This window comes from Aptenodytes forsteri, unplaced genomic scaffold (genome assembly GCF_000699145.1).
Source record: "Aptenodytes forsteri isolate BGI_AS27 unplaced genomic scaffold, ASM69914v1 Scaffold93, whole genome shotgun sequence".
Lineage (NCBI taxonomy): Eukaryota > Metazoa > Chordata > Aves > Sphenisciformes > Spheniscidae > Aptenodytes > Aptenodytes forsteri.
Window position 1 is genome coordinate 5,623,164 of NW_008794665.1, and position 21,533 is coordinate 5,644,696.

The following is a 21,533-nucleotide window of genomic DNA, read 5'->3' on the forward strand; positions in this document are numbered from 1 at the left end:
CCTGACTGTGAATTAGAAAAATGTAAGCGACAGCAAAGGTAATTGCAGTAGACTAACACTGCTGGTATTAAATAAGAACATGATGCTGTCGGAACCCACACACTGAGTGTCAGATGTAAGTTGCTTTCCCCTTTTTCTCTCTTGCTTTATAGCCTCTTTCCATCTTGGCTTTTATTTTGTTCTTTGCTCCTTCTTTCTGGTCTTGAGAACTGAAAGTCCTCACTGAAAAGGTAATATTTGAGATCCATATTCATATCAAGTTCTAATCTAGTAACAGCTGCCTTTAAAATAGCTGTCAAATACATTTTTAGTGAGCTGTTTGCTAAGCATTTTCTAACACTGATGTCATTAGCATAAAAGAAAGCTGATTACCCAAGTTTGATTGGTTCCCCCCCTTAAATTGAGAAGAAAAAATATTACAGACTTTTTTTAACAGAAATTGCATAGACCGGTGTCTTAAAGTTATAATTTGTCTTTATGTCTCTCTTGCCCTCCTGAAGCAGAAGTAGGCCTCAACACGTCATGCGATCAAAAGTAATTTTTATGACTATTAGCAGGTACCCGGTTGCATCCTGCAAGCAGCAACTAATTGTATTTCAGTCATCAGTCAGGGAAGGTATTTCTTTCAGATTTATGCAAAACGCTTGTATTTGTTTAACCTTTCCTCAGCTGTGACAGATTTTATGGTATATAACGTACAATTCAGTGCATTATGCTGTTCAGCCCTTATTTGTTCCTACAAAATTCTGAGGGTAACATATCTTTAGATGCTTATTGGGTTTATATGGAAAGCAGTTACAGTTGATGGCACACTGTGGTAAAGATGGAACAAGTGCAACACCATAGATCAAGAAGGATGCTCTCATCTAGAGGCAGAGACCACATACCACAGCAGGTTTCACAATAGGTCACCGAGAGTCGAAGTACATATGGCCCCGGTATAAATCGCACAGACCCACTCTTGGAAAGACTATCAAAGCATAGGTGACTGCTCACTGTTGGTTTTTTGCTGTTCATAGAACAAACAAAGCTAAGAGGACTAGATATTTTCCTTAAGATATGGGAGCATGTCAGAGAGAAATACCTTATAAAATTAGGACAAATAAACCTTCATTTCTTTCAGTAGCATCTTCTGTGAACTCACATTCCACGTTGTATAATTTTTTGCTCAAACATTAGGAGTTTCTCTCCATAGAAATATTCAAGTGAAACGCAATGTTACTTTACGTTACATAACAGATCATGGAAAATAATTTTGTTTTGCTGAGTTGCAAGAACCTTGGTTTGGCTTCTTAAAAAGTAGCTTGGTATTCTTTTCCTCTGTTGCCACCTTCTCTCCTCTGTTTGGGGGTCTGGATTGTCAGAGGGCTTGTAGAAGCCATGAAGATGAACTTCATGTTGTTTGCATGCTGTATGCAAAATAGACCCAAATTAGACTGGATTTTTTTGCCTTTTTTAGCTCTTTTCTTTACATGCAGGATGTATCTCTGAGACAATGGATTACAGTTTGAAAGTAGTAAATATATAGCCAGCAAATAAAACCAGCTGTCACTGAAATATGTGAAAGCAACAAAGCACCTTAAAGGGAAATTATTTGTCTGAAGACAATAGTGTAGAGGTCACTGATCAAATGCATAGATTGTCTTCTTGGGAGAGAGAGAAGAGCTTTCACTTAAATTGGTGTCCAAAGGTCTCAAAGTAGTTTGCAGCCTGTTACCAAGTCCTGAAACTTGCTTACAGAGTGAAAAAAATTATCATCTCCGTTTTATAAAAAGAGAAGGAGATGAAGGCCCTAGCAGAGCCTGTCTTCTGATTTGCTTTCTGTTGTTTTGACTACAGTATCACCATCCTTCAGTTTATACAGGAAGATGTACCTGAACTAAAACAATAATGCAGAATGGCCAGGGTACTAGCAACAATTTTATAATAGTTGAATCTGAAAGCCAATACATGCACCAAGTTTGGATCTGTGCAGAGTTAAGCAAAAATAAGAGAAGGGCCTTGGTTGGCCTTTGAAAACTAAATTCTACAGAGGCTAATTATTTATCTGATTGACGAGGGGTGTAATTTACATGATACATGTTTCAAAGGGAAAATTGTGTTTTACCTTTTTTCCTGCTTTTGTTTCTCATAAAGTGCCTAATTTTACCACATGCTGTACCAATGTTTTCCCCACAGAAGAAATGTTTCACTAGATAATTTTTGCTAGTGTGTATATGCACAGCCTGAGAACAGTAGCTTTTTAATTGACACAGTTGAGTGTAGTACAGATAATAACTGCTATTTCAGCTGCTGTTCTCATTCTTTATCTTAGCTATTGTTTAGGAATGTAACGATGATTTTAAGAACCTGAATATAAAAACCTGTATCTGAAAACTCTGGCTATTGATAGCACATGTATGTGGAACATATTCTAGAAGTAGGGTGGCATTTCACAGATTTAGGCACTCTATCCCACTCCCCTTTAATTCAATATTAAAAAAAAAAGTTGGCTAGACAGAAAAACTCCCGCTGTTTTCTGTGAAAGAAGAAAAATTTCTGGGCATTCAGCAGGATCGGGGGAAAAAGCTGAATCTCAGAGGTCACCAGAGAACTTAGAAATTTCTGTTACCTGAGTGCAAATGACAAACAATGCTGTGACTATCAGCATGTAAAATGTAGTTCTTCTGGTGCCAAATACAGTATCTGCTTAACACGTTAGAGTAGCACTGTGCAGTGTATACATAGAATACAGGGCAGAAAATGAGGAATAATTTATTGATGCTGGAGAGCTAGAGCCCACTGATAAATCATAAATATTCTGCCAGTAGCATATACGCAACTATCTTTGACTCCAGCCCATGACATACTTTTAAGTAATCTGGAGCACAGGGCTTTGAAACACACCATACTAAAAGGCTTCGTGTTCTTTTCCTCAGCCAGACCATGTTTGTCCTTGTTACACTGGAAAGGGGTTGAAAGACTCGTGGGCTGTAGGCACGTTTGATGCATTTACTCAATGCTTTCTCTATCCTCTTCCTTTCCTTCCAGGTAGAGTCACTAATTATTTCAGTGGCCCAAAACCTTGCTAAATGCCAGTTAATTACTCTTCTTTTTTAAGTATAAGCTGTTCAATTGTGCCAATCTTAAGTTTTCCACAAGTGTTGCTTTTCCACTAGCTGGTTACCCTTTCAGGTGCATTTCTATCTACCTGTTATTTAGCTGCTGTGCCCTTGCAGTATTTAAAACATTTTACACCCCTAGATCGTATTATGGTCATCTAAAACATAATTATGCTTTACAAAGCCAAAATTCTTACCTGTTCATGTTATTGCTGTCTAAGAGAATCAAAGAGCTCTTCAGAGCTAATGAGCTTTTTCTTGCTTTGGATAAAAAAAAAAGATGTTTTAATATGTGCCATCTAGGAGAAACAAAAGCAGAAATAAATAGGTATGAGATCTAAAATTCTGTCTTATTCCCTATCTGTCAGTTAGGCACTGCAAATGCTCTCTTTCTCTTAAGCTGAGGAACCTCTATAGTTCATTTACCTCTATAGTAGCATTTTTGTTCCATTACAGGGTGAGTTTTGGAGGTGCTCGGGGTCTAGATGAAGTTATGCCAGAGCAGTGTTGAGCTGGACAGCAGCTTCTTGAGAACTGTCATGAACTGATGGGAGGTAGCATTCACTGCATAGTGGCTTATGCTGAAGTTGGCATAGCCTGAAAAGCTTTAGAAATTATTGTTATGCCACCCATGTCCCTTTTTACAGGGGTATACTTATCTGATGTGGTGAGTTGACCATAGCCAACAGCTAAGCACCCACACAACTGCTCACTCGCCCCCTCTGCCCCGCCCCCAGTGGGATGAGAGAGAGAATAGGAAGAGCAAAAGCAAGAAAACTCGTGGGTCGAGATGAACACAGTTTAGTATGTGAAGGGAAGAGGGGGAAAAAACAAGTGAAGCAAAGGAAATCGTTCACCACCTCCCACAGGCAGACCGATGCCCAGCCAGTCTCCAAACAGCCGCTTTGGAAGCCAAAAAGCCCACCCTCTTCTTTCTCCACCCGTTGTTATTGCTGAGCATGACATTATATGGCATGGAATACCCACTGGGCTGTCCCCCCTCCCAACTTCTTGCCCACCTCAGCCTGTTCGCTGGGAGGGGGACAGAGGAGGAAAAAGAGAAGGCCTTGAGGCTGTACAAGCACTCTTCAGTAGTAACCAAAACATGGGTATGTTATCAAGACTGTTTTAGTGACAAATCCACAACACGGCACCATAGGGCTGCTGTGAAGAAAGTTAACTCCATCCCAGCCAGTCCCAGTACATCTATATTATAAATCCTGTTCAGATTCCCACAGGGAATCCCTATGGAATGGGTTCTTCATCTCACAGCATACGCAAACCCTAGATGTTACTTAATGAATCTTCCACCTCCTCTCTCTGCTACCGGTTGGTCTGCTAAGGGAGCAGTAATTTAGTAACTACACCGAAAGTTCAAACAGTATAATTGTCACCAAGTGAAAGAGATGCTTTCTGGAGAATGGTTATCATTTTGCCCAGAAAAAAAATTAAGAAAAGCAAGAAAAATTCTTATCCTGCTAGACTGAAAAATTAACCTGTTGGCGAGATGGGAGTGCTTTTGTGGAGTTTGCAGTGATTACACAGCCTGTCAAACAGCAGTGGATATTTTGTTCAGCAGAATCAGTACTCTACAAGATTTGAAAGTCTTTCAGAAAGTCGTGTGGGTGTGTGAAAAGTGAAGTAACAAGAATTGTCGTTAAAGGAGAAATGAGCTAAAGTGAGTCTGAGGAGGAATTTTATTTTTGAATGTTCAGAAGAAAAATCCCTTGATACTCAGTAGTTAGATTAGAGAACAGCACAAATGCTTAGCAGAGAGAAAGCGAGCACAACTTCTTCAAATGGAGACTGCAGTGATTCGATTTAAAAAAAAAAATTTTTTTGTATATACCAGTAAATTAAGTTCTGTGATTAGAATTCCCTTTTTCTTTCTCCTGCAGTAATGTTTTTATCTCAAATCTGTAGTCATGAAGGCTGTATAATGATAAATGGGCATTTAAAACACAAAGAGGTATATGGTTATCGACACACCAAGCTTTTACTTAGTTTGGTTTTTATTGTTTATTTCTCAGTGGTGGACAAATTGTACAAAAGGGAGGGCTTTTTTCCCAGAAATTCAGTTAAAAGCAGGAGTTAAAAAAGTTGCAGAAAGTTTACTATGATTTGATAGACAGGCATACAAAGTAAGTGTGAAATTACACAGAATAATGATGCAAATAGGGATCAATTCAGGGATGCTAGCTGGCTGATACACAGTGCAATAAATCTGCTTGTAATGAAGTTAAAGGCAGACATGCAAATGAATTTTTTTAGTAAGAGAGTCCAGAAGGAAAATATTTATGATTACAATAGATTATTTCAAACGAAGCAATTCTTTTGCTCTTATTAAAATATCTGAGGCCAAAGTTGGGTATTCATTGATGTTTTAATTTGTGTAGTTTCTTAATATACTGCAAATCATCTGTTTCAGTCATACATTTACTCCAGACTGATCCCAAAGTCATTAGATTTGGTGTTTCATGTCTCATTTCTTTTATTCTATGTAATTGTCTATCTTTGGTAGTTGTGTGCATTTATATACTTTCAGCACATTGACATGAGAATTCTAACACTTTGTTATCTTTTAGTATTGCAGAAAATATGGTAGCTGTTGGGACTTCTGGCAAACTATATGCAGAAGGAATTTTACAAATTATTGTGAATGTCACAATATTTTTACTGTCATTCTGTGTCCTTGCTCGGTTTTCTACCTGATTTAGTATGTGTTTGTTTTGTTCTAATTTGTTAGGATTAGTTTAATCAGAGCATAAGTATGCTTGTCCATTAGATCATGAGATACTCCTGAGTTGAACTAATATGAATAAAGAAGAAACTGGCTGGTTAAACTGAAATCCATACAGATAAATAAAGCAGTTATACACGCCTGTGACCCAAAAAGAGAAATCTGTGCTCTGGGAAAGATGATGCTGCAGTTTTACACAACGGGAACACGCCTTTGAAAGAAAATTGTGTGTACTGCTGAGGTAGAATCAGAGAATGGTTTGGGTGAGAAGGGAATTTTAAAGATCGCCTAATCCAACCCCCCTGCTATGGGCAGGGACATCCTCCACTAGATCATGTTGTTCAGAGCAACCCTTGAATACCTGCAAGTGTTACGAGTTAAAGGCATAACAGTTGTATGTTAAAGGTATAACAGGGGTAGGGGTTATATATTTAAGAAGTGACAACACTGCTGCGTTTATTATGTCCAGACACCTGAGAAAAAGCCACATGGTGTAAGCAGCTGCACGAGAAACCAGAAAGGCATTAGGGGTTTGCAATAAATGATGATTGCTTGCTACTCTGAGAAGTCATTTTGAGTAATGGAGCAATCATTGCCTTTTGTTCGTAGAGTGAGCGGCTTTATTCAAAAATACAGTTACTGATCTTAAATACCCGTTCTTTTTGCGGTCTGACTTGTGTGGCACACACAGGTTTGAGTTGGTTGCTTCTTGCTCAGCTGGCTAATGGAAGTTAATGGCACCGTGGATGCTGTCATCTTGTATTGATACCACAAGGCCTCAATAAGGCATGGAAAACTGAAAGGAAATAATGGAAAACGTAAGACTCAACAGCATCAGTGGGAAAAATCCCAGGAACTTTTTATGCTCTTGCACTTTTCCTGTAAACGAGTAGAGCAGAGAAGGGTCTTCTAACTCATTTCTGGGCGTTGGATGTGCTGATCTCTCTGGCTCAGCAATGCTGCACGTGCAGCTCCTGCGCACAGCCTGAGGTGTGCATGAGTCAAAGATGTGGTCTAGAGCTGAGGCACTGGGGCACGCACACTCCCTCGTCCGTGGTGAAGCGGAGACGGAAGCTGAGGGCCCACCTTGTACAGCAGCATGGAGTACATCAGGAATGGCTCAGCCATGCTCTTTGAGAAGGCAGAGTGCATTGCACATCACACAGCTTGCTCTGACAGATGGGGAGCAAGCAGGAGAAGGCAGCAGTTTTGGCTGGCAGGATAATATATGCTGTTCTTGGCTGTCTCTAAGACAAGTCCTGCTTAGATCAGAAGGCCAAGTTCAAGTGTTTCAAGGGCTGGATCCAGCCCCCAGGCCACTCAGCCCACACTGCTTTAAACTACTCTTTGTTTCAGCATTTCATGGCAGAACATGTGCAGCAAAACTTCTCTCCACCCCTTTTCTCCCCACCTGCCCAGCTTTAAAACCAAGTTAGATTCCCAAGTGGTTTTTGTCTTTGATTATAACACTGTATTGAATGTTTCACTGCGCTCATGCTTTAGTGAAATCTGTGTTTTCTCATGTTTTTTTGCAAGCCTGAGTTATCAAGCAAGGTAATAGGGTAGTAAAAGTGCTTAACATTAATAAAGCTAATGAACAGCAATGCTGGATCTGTCCTCGCGCATGCAATCAATTTTATGAAGCTGGCTTCTTCAGTCATTTCTCCAGGTGCTCATACAGGGCCCTGGGAAAAATGAGTAATAAATACTTAAACACTTCCAATACTTTGATGAATATTTTACATTGTAGAATATGTGAATATTAGTAACATTAATGCAGACTTGAGAGTTAGAAAAATTTTTATAACCAGAATGGCTGGTCACTAGGCTGTAGCTCAGGGATACAGGTGAAACTGAGTGAAAGAAAGTGTTTGCCAAATTGTCTGCTTGTATTTCATGAAGTACTGAGCGTGCAAATGGAAAATATTTCCTAGAGCGTATCTAGTTCTCACCTTTGCATTCTGGAAAGCTCTGGCAGGCCCAGTGACAAAGGGTATAGTATAGGCTAGACCGTAGCAAGGGTGAGACAAAAGGAGCAATAACTGCAAAGACGGATCCAAATGGCAGTATATTTGAAGTCCCTTCTGCTTCGGTTGCTGCATCTAGGGTCTAAGCAGACAGTGCTGGCAGGTCTGAGGAGTGGTACGAGCGAATCACCTGGGGCTGGAAAAAAAGTCCCAACTACTGTGTTTCAATCCAGTTTCTCTGAAAGCAAGAACAAATACTTTAGAAAGCAAGTCTGGCATGCCTATGACAGGGAAATGGAGGAAGCATCCAGCTAAGGAAAACAATTTCTTCTGTCTTGAGGTTCTGAGATGACTTTGCCTATTTCCGTCCCATTTTCCTCTGTGCTTAAGTTCATTCCCAGTGAGAGGACGCTATAGCTATGGTTGTGGTCTGTTAAGCGATGCAAGTTTCCCACCTCTGTAATCCCTGCCTGGTGAGGTCTGTATCCATGCAGCACTGAAGCCCTCTGGTTAATAAAGCCTTCAGAGCACAGGAGAGGACTGCTTCCCCTGGGAGGCACCCAGCACCTTGCTTGGGCTAGAGGACAGAGCTTTTGGTTTTGCCAGCACAGTTTGCCTCCCATGGAAATAAATAACCTGCCAAGAATGCCACTTGATATCTAGTAACAGGAAAGCAGTGTTTTATTGTTGCTACTGCCTTCTGGGAGCAGATGGCATAGAGTAGGCCAGCTCTTACATGTAGGCCAGAAGGACAGCCCTTTCTTTTTGGGAAGGGCTTTCCACACTCATCCCAACATCAGTTCTTACTGGAAGGGAAGGTTATCTTCACTGTCACTAAAGTGGGAATGCTTGTCCATCGGAAACTACCCTGAAGTACTCCATAAAGTTAGCCTTAAAATCGTTATTCTGGTAGGACTTAGGGAGTCGGAATCTAGTCCTACTTTTGCAGAGTTTAAGTCCTTTCTAAATGAAATGTGGATGTGTCACCCATCCAAAAACAGCTAACATTACAATGCAGACAAAGTTGGCTGCGTAGAAGTCACTTGGAAGCAGTGCAGTGGTAAGAAATATATTATGTTGATGCTTTAATGCTAGTTAAGGAAGAGAGCTGAGTTTCCAAATGAGCACGTTAGGGTCAAAACCGACAAATGATTCAGTAATGAAACACAAACTGATGGAATCGTTTGAGAAAATATTTTTCTGCTCCTGAGATCAGAAACGCCAACGTAGGGCATAGAATGTGAAGTGTGGTGGCAGTATTTTGAATGATATTTAATCTGTTTCTACATCTTTATAGCATACATAAAAGTAGATTTTGTGGGAAGACCAGCTGAGTTTTTTCTGTGAGGTTTTTTTTTATCAGAGGCAATCATGGTTTTCAGTTGTGCAGTTTGTGAAGAAATCAATAAGGTTTCCATTAGGTCAGGAAGTCACATGGAAAAGGCCATGAAAGTACTGAAAAGTTATGTCACTTAGGAAAAACAGGTTCATAGTTTTCTTTTTAAATTATCTGGAAGAGATTTTCCACTTTGCACTAGGGAGGGTGTAGAAACTGGGGGGGTTTGTTTGTTCGTTTGTTTGGGCGTTTTTTAACAAATTGACCTTTTTTAGAAGAATCCAGCATACTTTTTTAGAAGGAAGCCAGCATATCTTCTTTTGGTGTTCATGCCATTGCTTTGAATTGAATAGATGAAAAAACATCCCTCTCTATTGGAGAAGAGAACTTCTCATGATCATGTTAGAGCTTGTTGTTCTCAAAAATAAATTGAGACTTAGATTGCTTATGCTGTCTCCCTTTTCTAGACTCTTAAATGCTGATCAGTAGTGATTTGTGGTGTTGTCTGCAAACTGGGAAGGCAGAAGTTTCTTCGCAATTTCATTTGGAGGGGATTTTTAACCTGAAGAAATAATAAGGAAGAGAAAAGTAGGCCAATGCTTAAAACTTAGGTACTTGTATAAAAATTCAAAAAATATAGAAATTAGGATAAGGATACAGTTCCCCTATGTGACCAAACTTGCAATTAATTTGTGTAACAGATAGCTGATGGAAGAATTTACATGATTTAAATGAAAGAGTATAGCTTGTTCATGAAACACAGTCAAGGGGAAACAGGAAAAAGTGCTGTGTTTGTGTACCAGCAGTGCGTAGTCTTGCTCTGAGGTCCAGATCACCAGCGTCTGCCTGGAAAAGAATACAGCAAGAGACGTTATCCAGCAAGTTTTTAAATGCATTGGTAAGGTTTTGACGTTTAAGGTGAAGGAAATAGCTAGAGGACTCTTGTCTTTTTAAACAAAGAGAAAGTCATTGAGGATGTCCAGACAGGGTAATGTTGGTAAGGGCGATCTAAGATATGTTATTATATACAGTTCCTATGATAGGAATGAGAAATAACAACATAATAGCGGTAGATTTCAAAAAAAGCATATCTAAGTGCAAACTTACCTCACTGTGGAGGAAAGACTGAAAGTGTAGTAAGAGAACAACCCCAAATAGGAGAATGAAGTCCACAGGAACTAGAAACTATATCAGGTTACTAAGGACAAAGACAGAAGTGTAGCACAGGCACTTAAGGACATTATGAGAAAGACCAAGGCACAAAATGAAATGCAGCTAACGAGAAATCAGAAGTAATAAGAAATGTTTTTATAAGGCTAGTTTCCAGTGATTCATTGTCAAAATGAAAGGCTTATTGATTAGAGTCGTCCTGGTTCCTGTACTATTCAGTACCCTATTAGCAATTTAGATAATAGAAAGATTTTTCAAATTCCTTCCAACTCCATGGTCCAGTGTAGTGATTTATGGGTGGGCATACTCTTACCCAGTTACATGAAGTTTTGAAATGTTCCCAGTCCACATCTACTTCCAGGTTTTCAAAGCCATTGATTTTACTTTTAAGAAAGGACTGTATGCAGTATTGAGGTCTGCACTGAAGAGAAAAAAGAAAGGACGCTGAAAGAATAAGTGCAAATGAGTCCAGGTCCGCTTGGTTTTCTTTTGAATGATATTTAGAGAAAATAGTGATTGTTTCTTTAGGATGCACTGACCCCAAAGATAGGCATCCATGCATCTGCATAGTTGGTATCAGATAATTTTAAAAGCACCGCTCTACTTGCATCTGGGCTGTACGTGCCCTCACAGCCGGTCTAGCAAGCCCATATAGACTGTGATAGCTTCAACCAGCATTTGGCAACTTGTTTCTCAGAGTCCCAGGAGAATCAGGGCTCCAAATCAGCAGAGGGAGAGGGCAGCTGTGGAGTCTTTCAGACTGGTGCATCTCAAGGAAGCCACACGGTAGAAACTCTTTCTCTTCTGGTGTTTGACACAGGTTCAACTCCAGGTGACCGGCGATGTTATCTTGTTGCTTAATAGTCAGAAGAAGATGCCTAAAGTTGTACCTGTAGGACAGCCATACCAAGGTTGTCCTCTGATCCGAAATGCTGAGCTACAGAGAGGTGGGAGACAGATGAATGAGCAACGCCTCTCTTAGCAGAGCTGCAGACTTTGAATGTTGGGAGTGGGATAAGAAGGAATGTTGTGGTGACGTGTTATAAACAAATCAAGCAACCAGATCTGTCTCAGCTCTGAAAGAACGGGCCTTAGTGTGACTGGATAATATTTTTGAGATGTCTGATAGTGATCCTGAATGCTATCCAACAGGCAGCTGGAAATGCCCTAGAGTCCAGAAGAAGATCAGGGTAGTCTTTGTCCTAAACAAATTAAAGGCAGCACCTTCAGTTTAATCTAGTGTTTGAAGTCTTGCTTCTCCCAGCAAACAGCTTAATGAAGAAAACTGGTAGGCAGATGGACTGACTGAGGTGTGAAAATGGAATTAGAATGAAGATTAGAATTAAAATTTAGATGTGGCCTGCAGTAATCCTATAAATCATGGGCTTTGCGAGGCTGGCTGCAGGGAGCTGCCTTTTTTGTGCTCTCCTACTCGATATACTGGCTACGAGAAAGATAATTTGTACTGAAAAGGAGAAGGGGATCACCTAGCTCAGCCAGTAATGCGCTGACTTTCAGGAAAGAAAATCTTGTCTGGAGGAAGGAACACATGATGTTCTTCAGGCATCTTTTACACAGGATGCAAGAACATCATTTCATCCTGAAGCAGAGGATATCTGGGGAGAATGCGGTGAAGTATATCCTGGTAGGCCTGGCAGAGTCTGACTTACATATAGGGAAGAAAATAGTCTAAGTTCCAGTATTTAATGGAAAGATTGACTGCAGAGCCCCACAGAATATACATTTCATTTAGCATTGTAAGTGGTTCTGCCTTGTTCAGATTTAAGGAGTTTGCCAAGGCAGCTTGTGAGCTATCGGGTACAATGACACTGAACAGCACAGAGCTGTGACTTGAGAAGATGAAGTCTGCAAGAAACGGGAGGATGATCAACAGAAGGGATGACAGATTTGTCAAGACAGAGACACAAAAATGTTGAGTCCATGTCACCATTTTAATGCTGTACTTGATATTTAAGCCTGAACAAGCAACTCTTTGTTAGTCCATACAACAATTTAAATCTTCCAGTGCACTTCTATGAGCTACCCTATATCACGTCAGGGAGTTAACTTCCATGGGATAATAATTCTTTTTTAATTCAGCCCTAGCTGAAGAGAATGTCTTGTCAAAAAGATCAATGAGACTTTTACGAGCAATGGTAAGGATTTTCTCCAGCAGTTTTCCTAATTGCTGCAATCCAGAAAAACTGAGGACATAGGAGAAAGCGTGAATTCCCAAATTACAACACAGACATGGAAGCCTCTCTTACATACATTTAATTTTTTTTTTAAGAAATATCAGTACAATAAGATGAAATAGAGCTGTGAGTCTGAATTTAGACTCACAAGGGATGTAATTATTCAGTGTAAAAAAGATACATATATACACACACAGTTGATCTTCAACTTATTAAGGGACAATTTTCTGGAAGAAAAGGACAACTAATAAGGAGACAATTGGAAAACAATGGAATCAAGGACATAAGAATCGCATGAATTAATTAATTATTAGCTTAAGCATTGTCCCAGGCCCAATTTAAGCATGAGAATCTGATTTTGAAAACTGTTGAGCAATGTACCGTAAGGAGTTCTGTGTTAGTTTGTTTCTAGGAATATAAGTTATGGGTATATTTTTATATATATCCATTTATGTCTTATACATAAAGGCTAATATGGGCTGTGAATGATATATTTACCTGTGAGATACTGTTTATAAATGAAGTGCTGATGTCCAGGTGCTTCTCACTCTTGCCATAACTTGATACAATATCACTGCTGGGTTAGATTCCTCTGAATTCTTTAATGTTTCACTCCTCACTGTAGAAGAAGGTACAACGCACCAAATTTTAACGGTGTGGGCCCTTGCCAGGGGGAGGCTTCCCTCTCAGTACATATTCACTGGGGAGAAATATTTTTGAGGGGTAAGAAAATCCTTTGTATAAGAAGGAGGAAATCTTCAGAAAACACACCTTAAAAAGGATGGCTTTTCAGGAGAGCATTGCAAAAATGCTGACAAGACGGTTACAATAATTTTGCTAATGGCATTCCTGAGTAAATAACTGAGGTAAATCAATTTAGGCTTTGTATAAGAGGGACAGCTTTGAAGCTATTAAAAAACTTGGCCTTTTTGGAAGTCTTTAGTTTGACATGAAGCTTAATCAAGAAAGTTAAAACACATAACTGAAAGAAAATTAAGTATCTGCCTTTCGATGTTGAGAGGTGGCATTTAATCTTAGGACTTGAAACATCAGTCTCTCAGAGGACTTTCATTCCAACATTCCTGTTGCATCTTGAGGTAAGGAATTTTTATTGCTAACTCACAAACTAGAGTTTCAAACCTTCAGAGCCCTTTTCAGTAGTCTGTTGTGAGCAGTTCTGTGCTAACAGCAACAGCTTTTTTATACCTTTTTTTGTGATACCGGTTTCCGCTAAAGCTAGTTCTTCCTTTGGAAGGTGGCTTGACATCCAAAAGAAATCTCAGTGTAAATCAAAGAGCCATTTTCAGCCAGACAGACTCAAAAGACTTTAAAGTTCAGGTCTGTGTGCATATTGTACACCACACCCTAAATTTTACTGTAGAAACATCATGCTGGCTATGCTGTTACATTCAAATTACGTCACCCAGCCCATATAAAAGACACTCCAAACCTAAAGGTAATGGGCATTCATTCAGGGCATCATGGCAAGGTTTGCAAGCTGAGCCATGGCATTTTTCTGATTTAGCTACGTTGCTTTGCATTCTTAAATAAGGACACACTCCACTGCCTTTGGAGATGCTGCACCATTTTCAGCTGCACGGTGTCATCATGCCCAGTGTCACAGGAGGCTTTTCTCAATAATTTATGCATTATACAGAATCTTTTTCTAGTGTAAACATACTTAGTTAAAGACTCTTTCTATCAATTCAGCTTTTCTGTGTCTCCCAGGTCCAGGAGATTTTTAGGAAGCGTAGTCAGGGGCTAAATTTCTGAATTGCACCCTGAATTCCCTAAGATTCAGCATTATCAGTGAAGCCACTATAAGCTAGCAGGGCAGGCTGACCTTCAATCTTCTGAAACACTGAGGTTTCAAAGATGCATATTAATCATATCTATTCTATTGTTTTCCTGTGAGTCACCAGGTTTCCTTCAGCTGAGAAATGTCTATGCCGAAGAAGAAAATCAGAAAGTGCCATTTGTTTCCTCCACTTACCCTTTTGACCTCATTCTACCAATTATATATCCATGCGTACTTCATGTTTGCAAAGATAAAAGTGAACACCTTGAAAGAATGTCTCTGGTGTGGTACTCCACTGTAATAGCGGGAGAGCTTAATATATCCAGAGCTCTGCTTGCTTGATTTCTTCTGCACACATCCTCTGTTCACAGGAGAGATACAGAACTTACCAGAAGACTTTTTTTTTTTCCCCAACTGTACAGTTACATTTAGCACGTGCAGGCCTAAATCTTTTGAAAATAAATACTCTGAAAAGCTCTAACTTCAGGGCTTTTAAGAGGTATCTTGTTTCTGTGAAGTATAGAGGAACCAGATAAATGATGGGGAAGTTCAAGCAAAACAGGATTCTCTCACTGACGTGCACATTATATGGGCATAGAAAACAGAGAATAATACTTTATCATTGGAGGCAGATATAGCTTTGTGGAGATCCAGGTGTATTCTTGAAGCAGCAAAGCAAAGCGGGCCAGGGAGGCACCTGATGCGCAGTCTGATGGCTGCACTGTCTTAAGACTGGTATTCATGAGATGGCTGTGTACAAGAGCAGCAGGGAAGAAGACATTCTCAGTTCCCCAGGAAAACCCACTATTTCTCCAATTTTATCCCCCTTTCACACAGCCAGAACTCTGTCCCTGAGACAGTGACTGTGGATGCCAGGGGGCAGCAGGATACTAGGAACAAACTTCTTGAGAGTCTGGCATGAGCTCATGGGAATCTGTTTCTGCGCCATGCAGAAGGGTATAATGGCTCATCAGTTCTTCCTCTTGACTTCACTGTCCACTAATCTGCTTGTAATTAATCTTGCAGACTGGATGATATATGGACCATGCTGTTTCCCTACCTGCTTTGGGGTTGGTGTATTCAAACACCCAGAGTTAACATTTTGTGATTCAAAATTCCTGAATAATTATTGAGGGCTCCGTTGTGCCTGTGCAGGATAGTTTCATATTACACTTACATGGGAATCGAGGTCCTGCTGGGTTCCTTGAATAAAACTGTCACCTTTTGAAATTCCAGTTGTTCCTGAAAATCAGCAATTAACAAGTGTGTGTTGTATATTTTAAGACAACAGAACTGTCTGTAGTTGTGTTACAAGTTTGCTCTTAGCGGCTATGAGTGAGCAGAAGTTTGTACCTCTTCTGCTTGAAGAAATATATTGATGACATTTTAGAGAACTGAGCCTCCTGAGACTAATTTTGAATAGCGCTGTGTGAACGTAACACCCTTCTAGAGGAACAAGACGCAACGCTTTGCCACGTTTGGGCACTGAGGTAGAACTGCTAATATGCTTTGCAGTCCCATTTCTGGTTTTTCAGTGCACATGCGGCTTTTGGTACCAAGCACTAGGATATGGGAACCGTTTGTAATGAGCTCTCCAGAGATATCTTGCACTCTGTGCAGCCTTGAGATATTCAGTAATGTCCTATAGACTTTGTGGTTTTCTGTTACTGATCTGTCTTGTTACCTATGAGTGCTTCACCGTTGGGAGCAGAGTTGGGAACTGTCTGGACAGCCCAGCGCAGTGCTAAGGAAAGATCAATTAGTTTCAATCCTTGCTGTGCAAACTTGGATATCGCTTCATGGCACAACCTTGTGTCCTTTATATGTACCCAGATATACGCATTCCTTTTGCCTACAGTACGTATACCACTACATAGTTGCAAATACATGATGTTTCTATCTCCACTTTCCCCTTAGTAGAATGTTGAATTGATAGCAGAATGTGAAGGTAGGAGATGATGTCACCAAAACAAATATTCTCCTTTATTTTTCTTTCTAGATTAATACAGCAGATAATTTCACCAATTGTGAGGAGGAAGCAGATGATGATGACACTTATGTGCTTATGTTAGGCTCAGAAACTCAACCAGCCGTGAGTAAGTCATGTTGTTAGCTTTATCAGTAACAAAGCATGTGCTGTATTAAGTGAGTGGGATTATGGACAAACAGAAGGGGAAAATTATTTTAATACTTTCAACTTCTACATGTTACTGCAACTTCCAGGGAGGGCAGATGTCCTAGGAGAAGGGGGAAGGCAGGTGAGGGATTCAGTCATGATAACTAAAGTCATTTCTCAGAAAGACAGACCTCAGTGCAACCACCCCTCCCGGTAAATTCTAGAAATTTGTGATCTCTGCTCTGAATCTAGAAAACAGCTGAATTCTCCAAGTTCTCGGAGAACAGCCTTCATATAAGGGGAGGCACTGCCTACAGGTGCGGCCAACTCCTGTGTGGAGGCACAGATAGTAGACATTTTGCAGCTTGATGTTCATACATCTAAGCATAGATTGACGACAAGCTTGTCGATAATCTGTGTGGTCATATGCATTCCCCTTGAAAACTGGAAACAAAGTTGCTTGTTTGCATTTACTGATGGCATATATTTTGCATGTATTTTACAGTGTCATGGATCTATAAAGCTAAACTTTATCCGGTTTCTCTCTTATCTGTTTGTTGACAATTTTATCTTTTCAACTGTCTCATATTCTGTATGAAAAGGATGTTTTTTATTTGCTAAATTTAAACCGGTTGCTTTAGCACATCTAGGTAGATGATAGCCACTGTGACAATGTGAGCTAGAAACCTGGTTAGCCCTGATACGTTTTCACTGTCTCTGTCATGCTGTATATGGGAACACCCCAGGGTGGACACATGGAAGAAGAACACGGGTTGTAACAGCTGGCCATGTTAGCCAGCTAAATGCCCTATCCTCCCATTTGAATCAGTGGTGAAAGAAAGGCATCACCAAAGGATAACTCAGAATGGAAACCTACCTCAGGGGCTCGGTATTGCCTGCTATGTGCTATGCGTTGGCTGTAAGTCTGCTGACGGTCTTGTGTAGTTTACTCTGTTATGTTACTGAGGTTGACTACCCAAATCTTGATGCTGTACGTAGTGATTAAAACGTCCGCTTTCACATCCCTTCGCTATATTCTTATTCTGTGGTCCGTGGGCCACTAAAGACAGAAGAGCTCCATTTCCACAGGAGTACAGCCATGTCTCTCAGGGGCAATGTTTATCTCATTCTAGAGAGATTTAAATAAGCACCCAAACCCCGTTGTATAAAAACAGGTTACACAGCTGTGTGAGCTATGGCTTTATTTTACTAAGTGTTGCGCTGTGCTGCATTGAAAGTCAAGTAACACAAATTATGGAGGCAAGGTAAGTGTGTGTGATTTCATTCTGACAGCAACTCCAGAAGAGTTTAACATTGCGTGCGCAAAGATGGTGTGTATCAGAGTAGCAAGATACAATAAAAACTTCCACTCTTGATTTGGTAAATATTTAAAAAGCTGCTCACCGACAATATGTATTTGACAGATTTCCTACTGTATCAGTTCATAAAAGTTTTATTAGCCATTGTGTTGCTTCTGTGGGAATCCTTGAAACAGGAAATGTTTCCAGATGGCAAATTTTAGATGAAATAATGCATTCTTTAGCATTAAAAGCCAAGCAGAACCCAGGAGATCAATATGGAATTGGATCAAGATGCCAACAAGAAGCTGAGGCAGATGAGGAAAAGAAAGATGATGTAGAAGACAGCAGAGAGGAGACAGAACATGAAGATCAAGAAGAGGAAGATTCATACAGCTTTCACAACAGTCCTGACAATTTGTATGCCAGCATACCTGATGATCTCAGAGAGAACAGAAGAGATGGCTTTTTCTGTAAGAGGCCACCCCTTCCTCCCCCTCAAAATCTGCCTGGCATCCTAAGACAGGACAATCTGCACAATTTATCACAAGGTACGATCTTGAGAGGAAAATAACCCCAGATACAAACATGTGCAAGTACAGACTAGGTGCTGCTGTAGGTTATGTGTGATCACTTCTTCTAAGAGCAAGTATGTTAGAAGTAGGCCTATGTCTAGGCAGTACGGCCCTAATTCTGCAAAGCAAGCATGTGCGTATGAACTTTGCTGCATCAAGATGTTCATGACCAGGTATGTCAGCTAATACTGTGCTATGGGCTGTTGGGTTCAGGTTTCAGGTTTTTCTCGCTCTGCCCATCTCAGAGAGCTGCCAAATAATACATGATGCATTGGATTTACAAGAGAGGTTTGAAACAAAAGATTGAGATTGTATTTTTGTCAAGTTGACTTAAGTACTTACCATTTAAAAATATTAAATACTATCTTTATTTAATACAGCTTGGAATTTTACAGGTAGAATTAATAGAAAGTGACTGTGCGAAGAGAGGTAACAGTATTTTATTACATTTTAGCCAATGTTGTGGTTAGAAATAAAAAGCTATATTGTGTTGCAGATTGAAAAGAGAGGGAGAAATTGTGACCTTTAATGAAATGCTTAGCCTTTTTTTTCTAAAATACTTCTGCCCAGAGTAAAAATCTAAAATTTAGTGTTGTAGTTTGATTCAGGTGATGAGAAGCCCAAAATACTATTTGCATCTATTTCAGAAGGGATGATTATCATTTTTTCTCATTGGGAAAAATAAGTATGCAAAAGAATTCAAGCTTAAATACCCGTCTTAAATAGTCGCATACGAAAAAAAAACTTATTTGTCACAGACACTACTGATAAGCATGCACACAAATTGCTTCTCAGTTTCTCCACTGCTTATTACTGTTAACTCTGTTTTTAAATGTGGCATAACCTATTAGAGTCTTAAATTACCATCACCAAGCACTTTGAAGTTCACATAAGTAGACAGAAATAGCTTTCTAGCCTTATAGCCTGCTATAGGTAGGTTTTCGTCCTGTTTTCTGCTGTGAAAGAAAAAGCTGGCTATATGCAGGAAGTCATAGGTGGATTCTAAGAGAAAGAGGGGCAGAATAAAATTTATGTTCAAGATGCGTTTTGCTTCCCACAAAATACTCAGCTGCAGCTATATGTCTGCATAAATGAGGGGTCAGGTTTGGTCAGGACTTGTTAGTGTCGGTTTGATATAAATGCCTGTCTTGGAGTAGCTCTCATGTGGCTATACCATCAAGTAGTAACGTAACCCTCTCTGCCAAATGCCGGTTGTCTGTGTGTGGGTACCAGCAGAGAAAGTTTCTCAGCTACATAGTGTCCCGTGCCGAATCCTGTGCTAGTAAGGCAGAGTTCATCTAAAAATGCTCCTGTGTGAATAGTTCTTTTAAAACATGCCGTGAATTTTCCTGAAGTGTTCACCTTGGTTTCATCACTGGGGAATGGGGTGGGGGGTATTAGAATTCCTCTAAATGTGGATGATGCTTGCTTTCAAAGAGGAGCTCTAATGAGTCATTGCTACGTATTTTTAGTCAGCCGCTTGCTTTAGGTATTGCTGTGGAATACCTAAAAGGCAAGTCCTCTCTTCTTGAAGTCTTTGTTTTGGCAGTGGCATGAGAGTGCCCCCTGTGGGAGTTAAAAGAAGGAATATCCTACAGAGAAAGAAACAGAACTTTTATAGTGACACGGAAACAAAATATTTTTCATTTTAAATATAGCAGGCGTATTAATCCCACTTGTTGTTTTAAAACATTTTTGTATCTTAGCCAGAATACATGGTGATAGTACGTATTAATAATACATCCCATTTATAAATGACGCATCCCATTTATAAATGTATCCCACTTACAAAGATTGTTTAGCTCCTGAACCCATAAACAGATAAAACAATTCTTTAAATAGCAGCCAAAGGACTGAAAACACCAGTAGTGACCACAGCCTAGTTTAGCAGATACACATGTACAGGCAGTAGATTACAACACGAGGAAAACATGACTCAGTACAACAATTCCAGGCAGGTCTACTGTTTTTGCAGGAAAGATGGGTAAACAGCACAAGGAAGTCATGAATATTTATGGGAACACCAGCCTCAGTAACAGCTTCTAACTCTTAGCAGTTTGTGGGGTTTTTAAAGACTAATCAAAAGAAACACAGGTATCGGGAAACTCATCGATTCCTTTTAATGCTGTAAAATGTAAAAGCCAAAGGAAAGCAAGTTCTGAGTAGTCATACTATGAAATGTATGAAATGTAGGGAGTACAGAGAGTCAGGGAAGTTACTGAGGTGGGGGGGTTTGGATAGGCTTAGCGTAGATTATAAGAGGTCATGAATTTCATCTACGCTGTATGGGGCTTTTTCAATTTTTTTCACCTTGTCCTACAGTACATCTTAGTAAAGCCCTCAAAACTAAGTGGGACATTAAAGATGTAAGAAAGACAAAACCCAACATTTTCTAAAATAAGTTTCAATTCTTAAGTCATTGTTGCAACAGCTAACAAATAGCCTGACTTTCCAAAATGCCAAGGGCCACAGGTACCGCTTACTTGGTTTCACCATTAAAGAACATGTTTGTGTGACTCTTGTGGGAGCAACTGGGGCACTCGGTATTTCTTTTAAATAAGCCCATTTCTTCTGGGGCTAATAGCTAAGCATCTGGTTTTGATAATGTGATGTGAAATCATGAGGAGGCCCTGAAGTTGGAATTACTCCTTTGGGACAGCCTCTCTACCGACTTAGATGATCAGAAGCTTCTGAAAATCAGAGCGCTTTAGTTTAGAAGTGAAATTAGGTCTCTGAGTTACTTTAGGAAACTCTAAAGCTTTAAGTCCTAATCTCCTTTCTTTACCCTATGTATGGAACACAATTCCTCGCTTTTTCAGAGAGGAATTTTGTGGAGGACAGCAGTGAAAGAGGACGTGGTGATGGACTCATAACAACATGCTACAGAGAAGACCAAGATACATGCGAGGGAGACGGCGAGGAGGAACACCCATACACTTTTGCAAAACTGGATGAATCTGTGTACGATTTCATACTGGCTGAGGAGGAGGAGAAAAGGAAAGAACGCAGGTCTTTTATCATGAACAGGCCGCCAGCCCCTGCCCCTCGTCCCATATGTTCGCCGGTCAGAGAGGAGAACACTCCCTATATAGTACAAGGTTAGTGCTGCTGCTTTGTAAATATTTGCTGGTAGAATATAGACGTCTCTTCTATTTGATGAATAAAAATTTTTAAAAGACTAAGATCAGAACACTCCCTATATAGTACAAGGTTAGTGCTGCGCTGCTTTGTATATTT

The 21,533-nt window shown here is 40.0% G+C and overlaps 1 protein-coding gene across 1 annotated transcript in view; it reads left to right on the plus strand.

Annotated features, from left to right (window-relative positions):
- Nucleotides 1–21,533, plus strand: part of BANK1 (B-cell scaffold protein with ankyrin repeats 1) — a 246,241-nt gene that overhangs the window by 204,188 nt on the left and 20,520 nt on the right. The window contains exons 12-14 of the mRNA XM_019470552.1: nt 16,317–16,403; nt 17,976–18,272; nt 21,095–21,394. Coding sequence (XP_019326097.1) covers nt 16,317–16,403; nt 17,976–18,272; nt 21,095–21,394 — 684 coding nt within the window. The remainder of the gene's footprint in view (nt 1–16,316; nt 16,404–17,975; nt 18,273–21,094; nt 21,395–21,533) is intronic.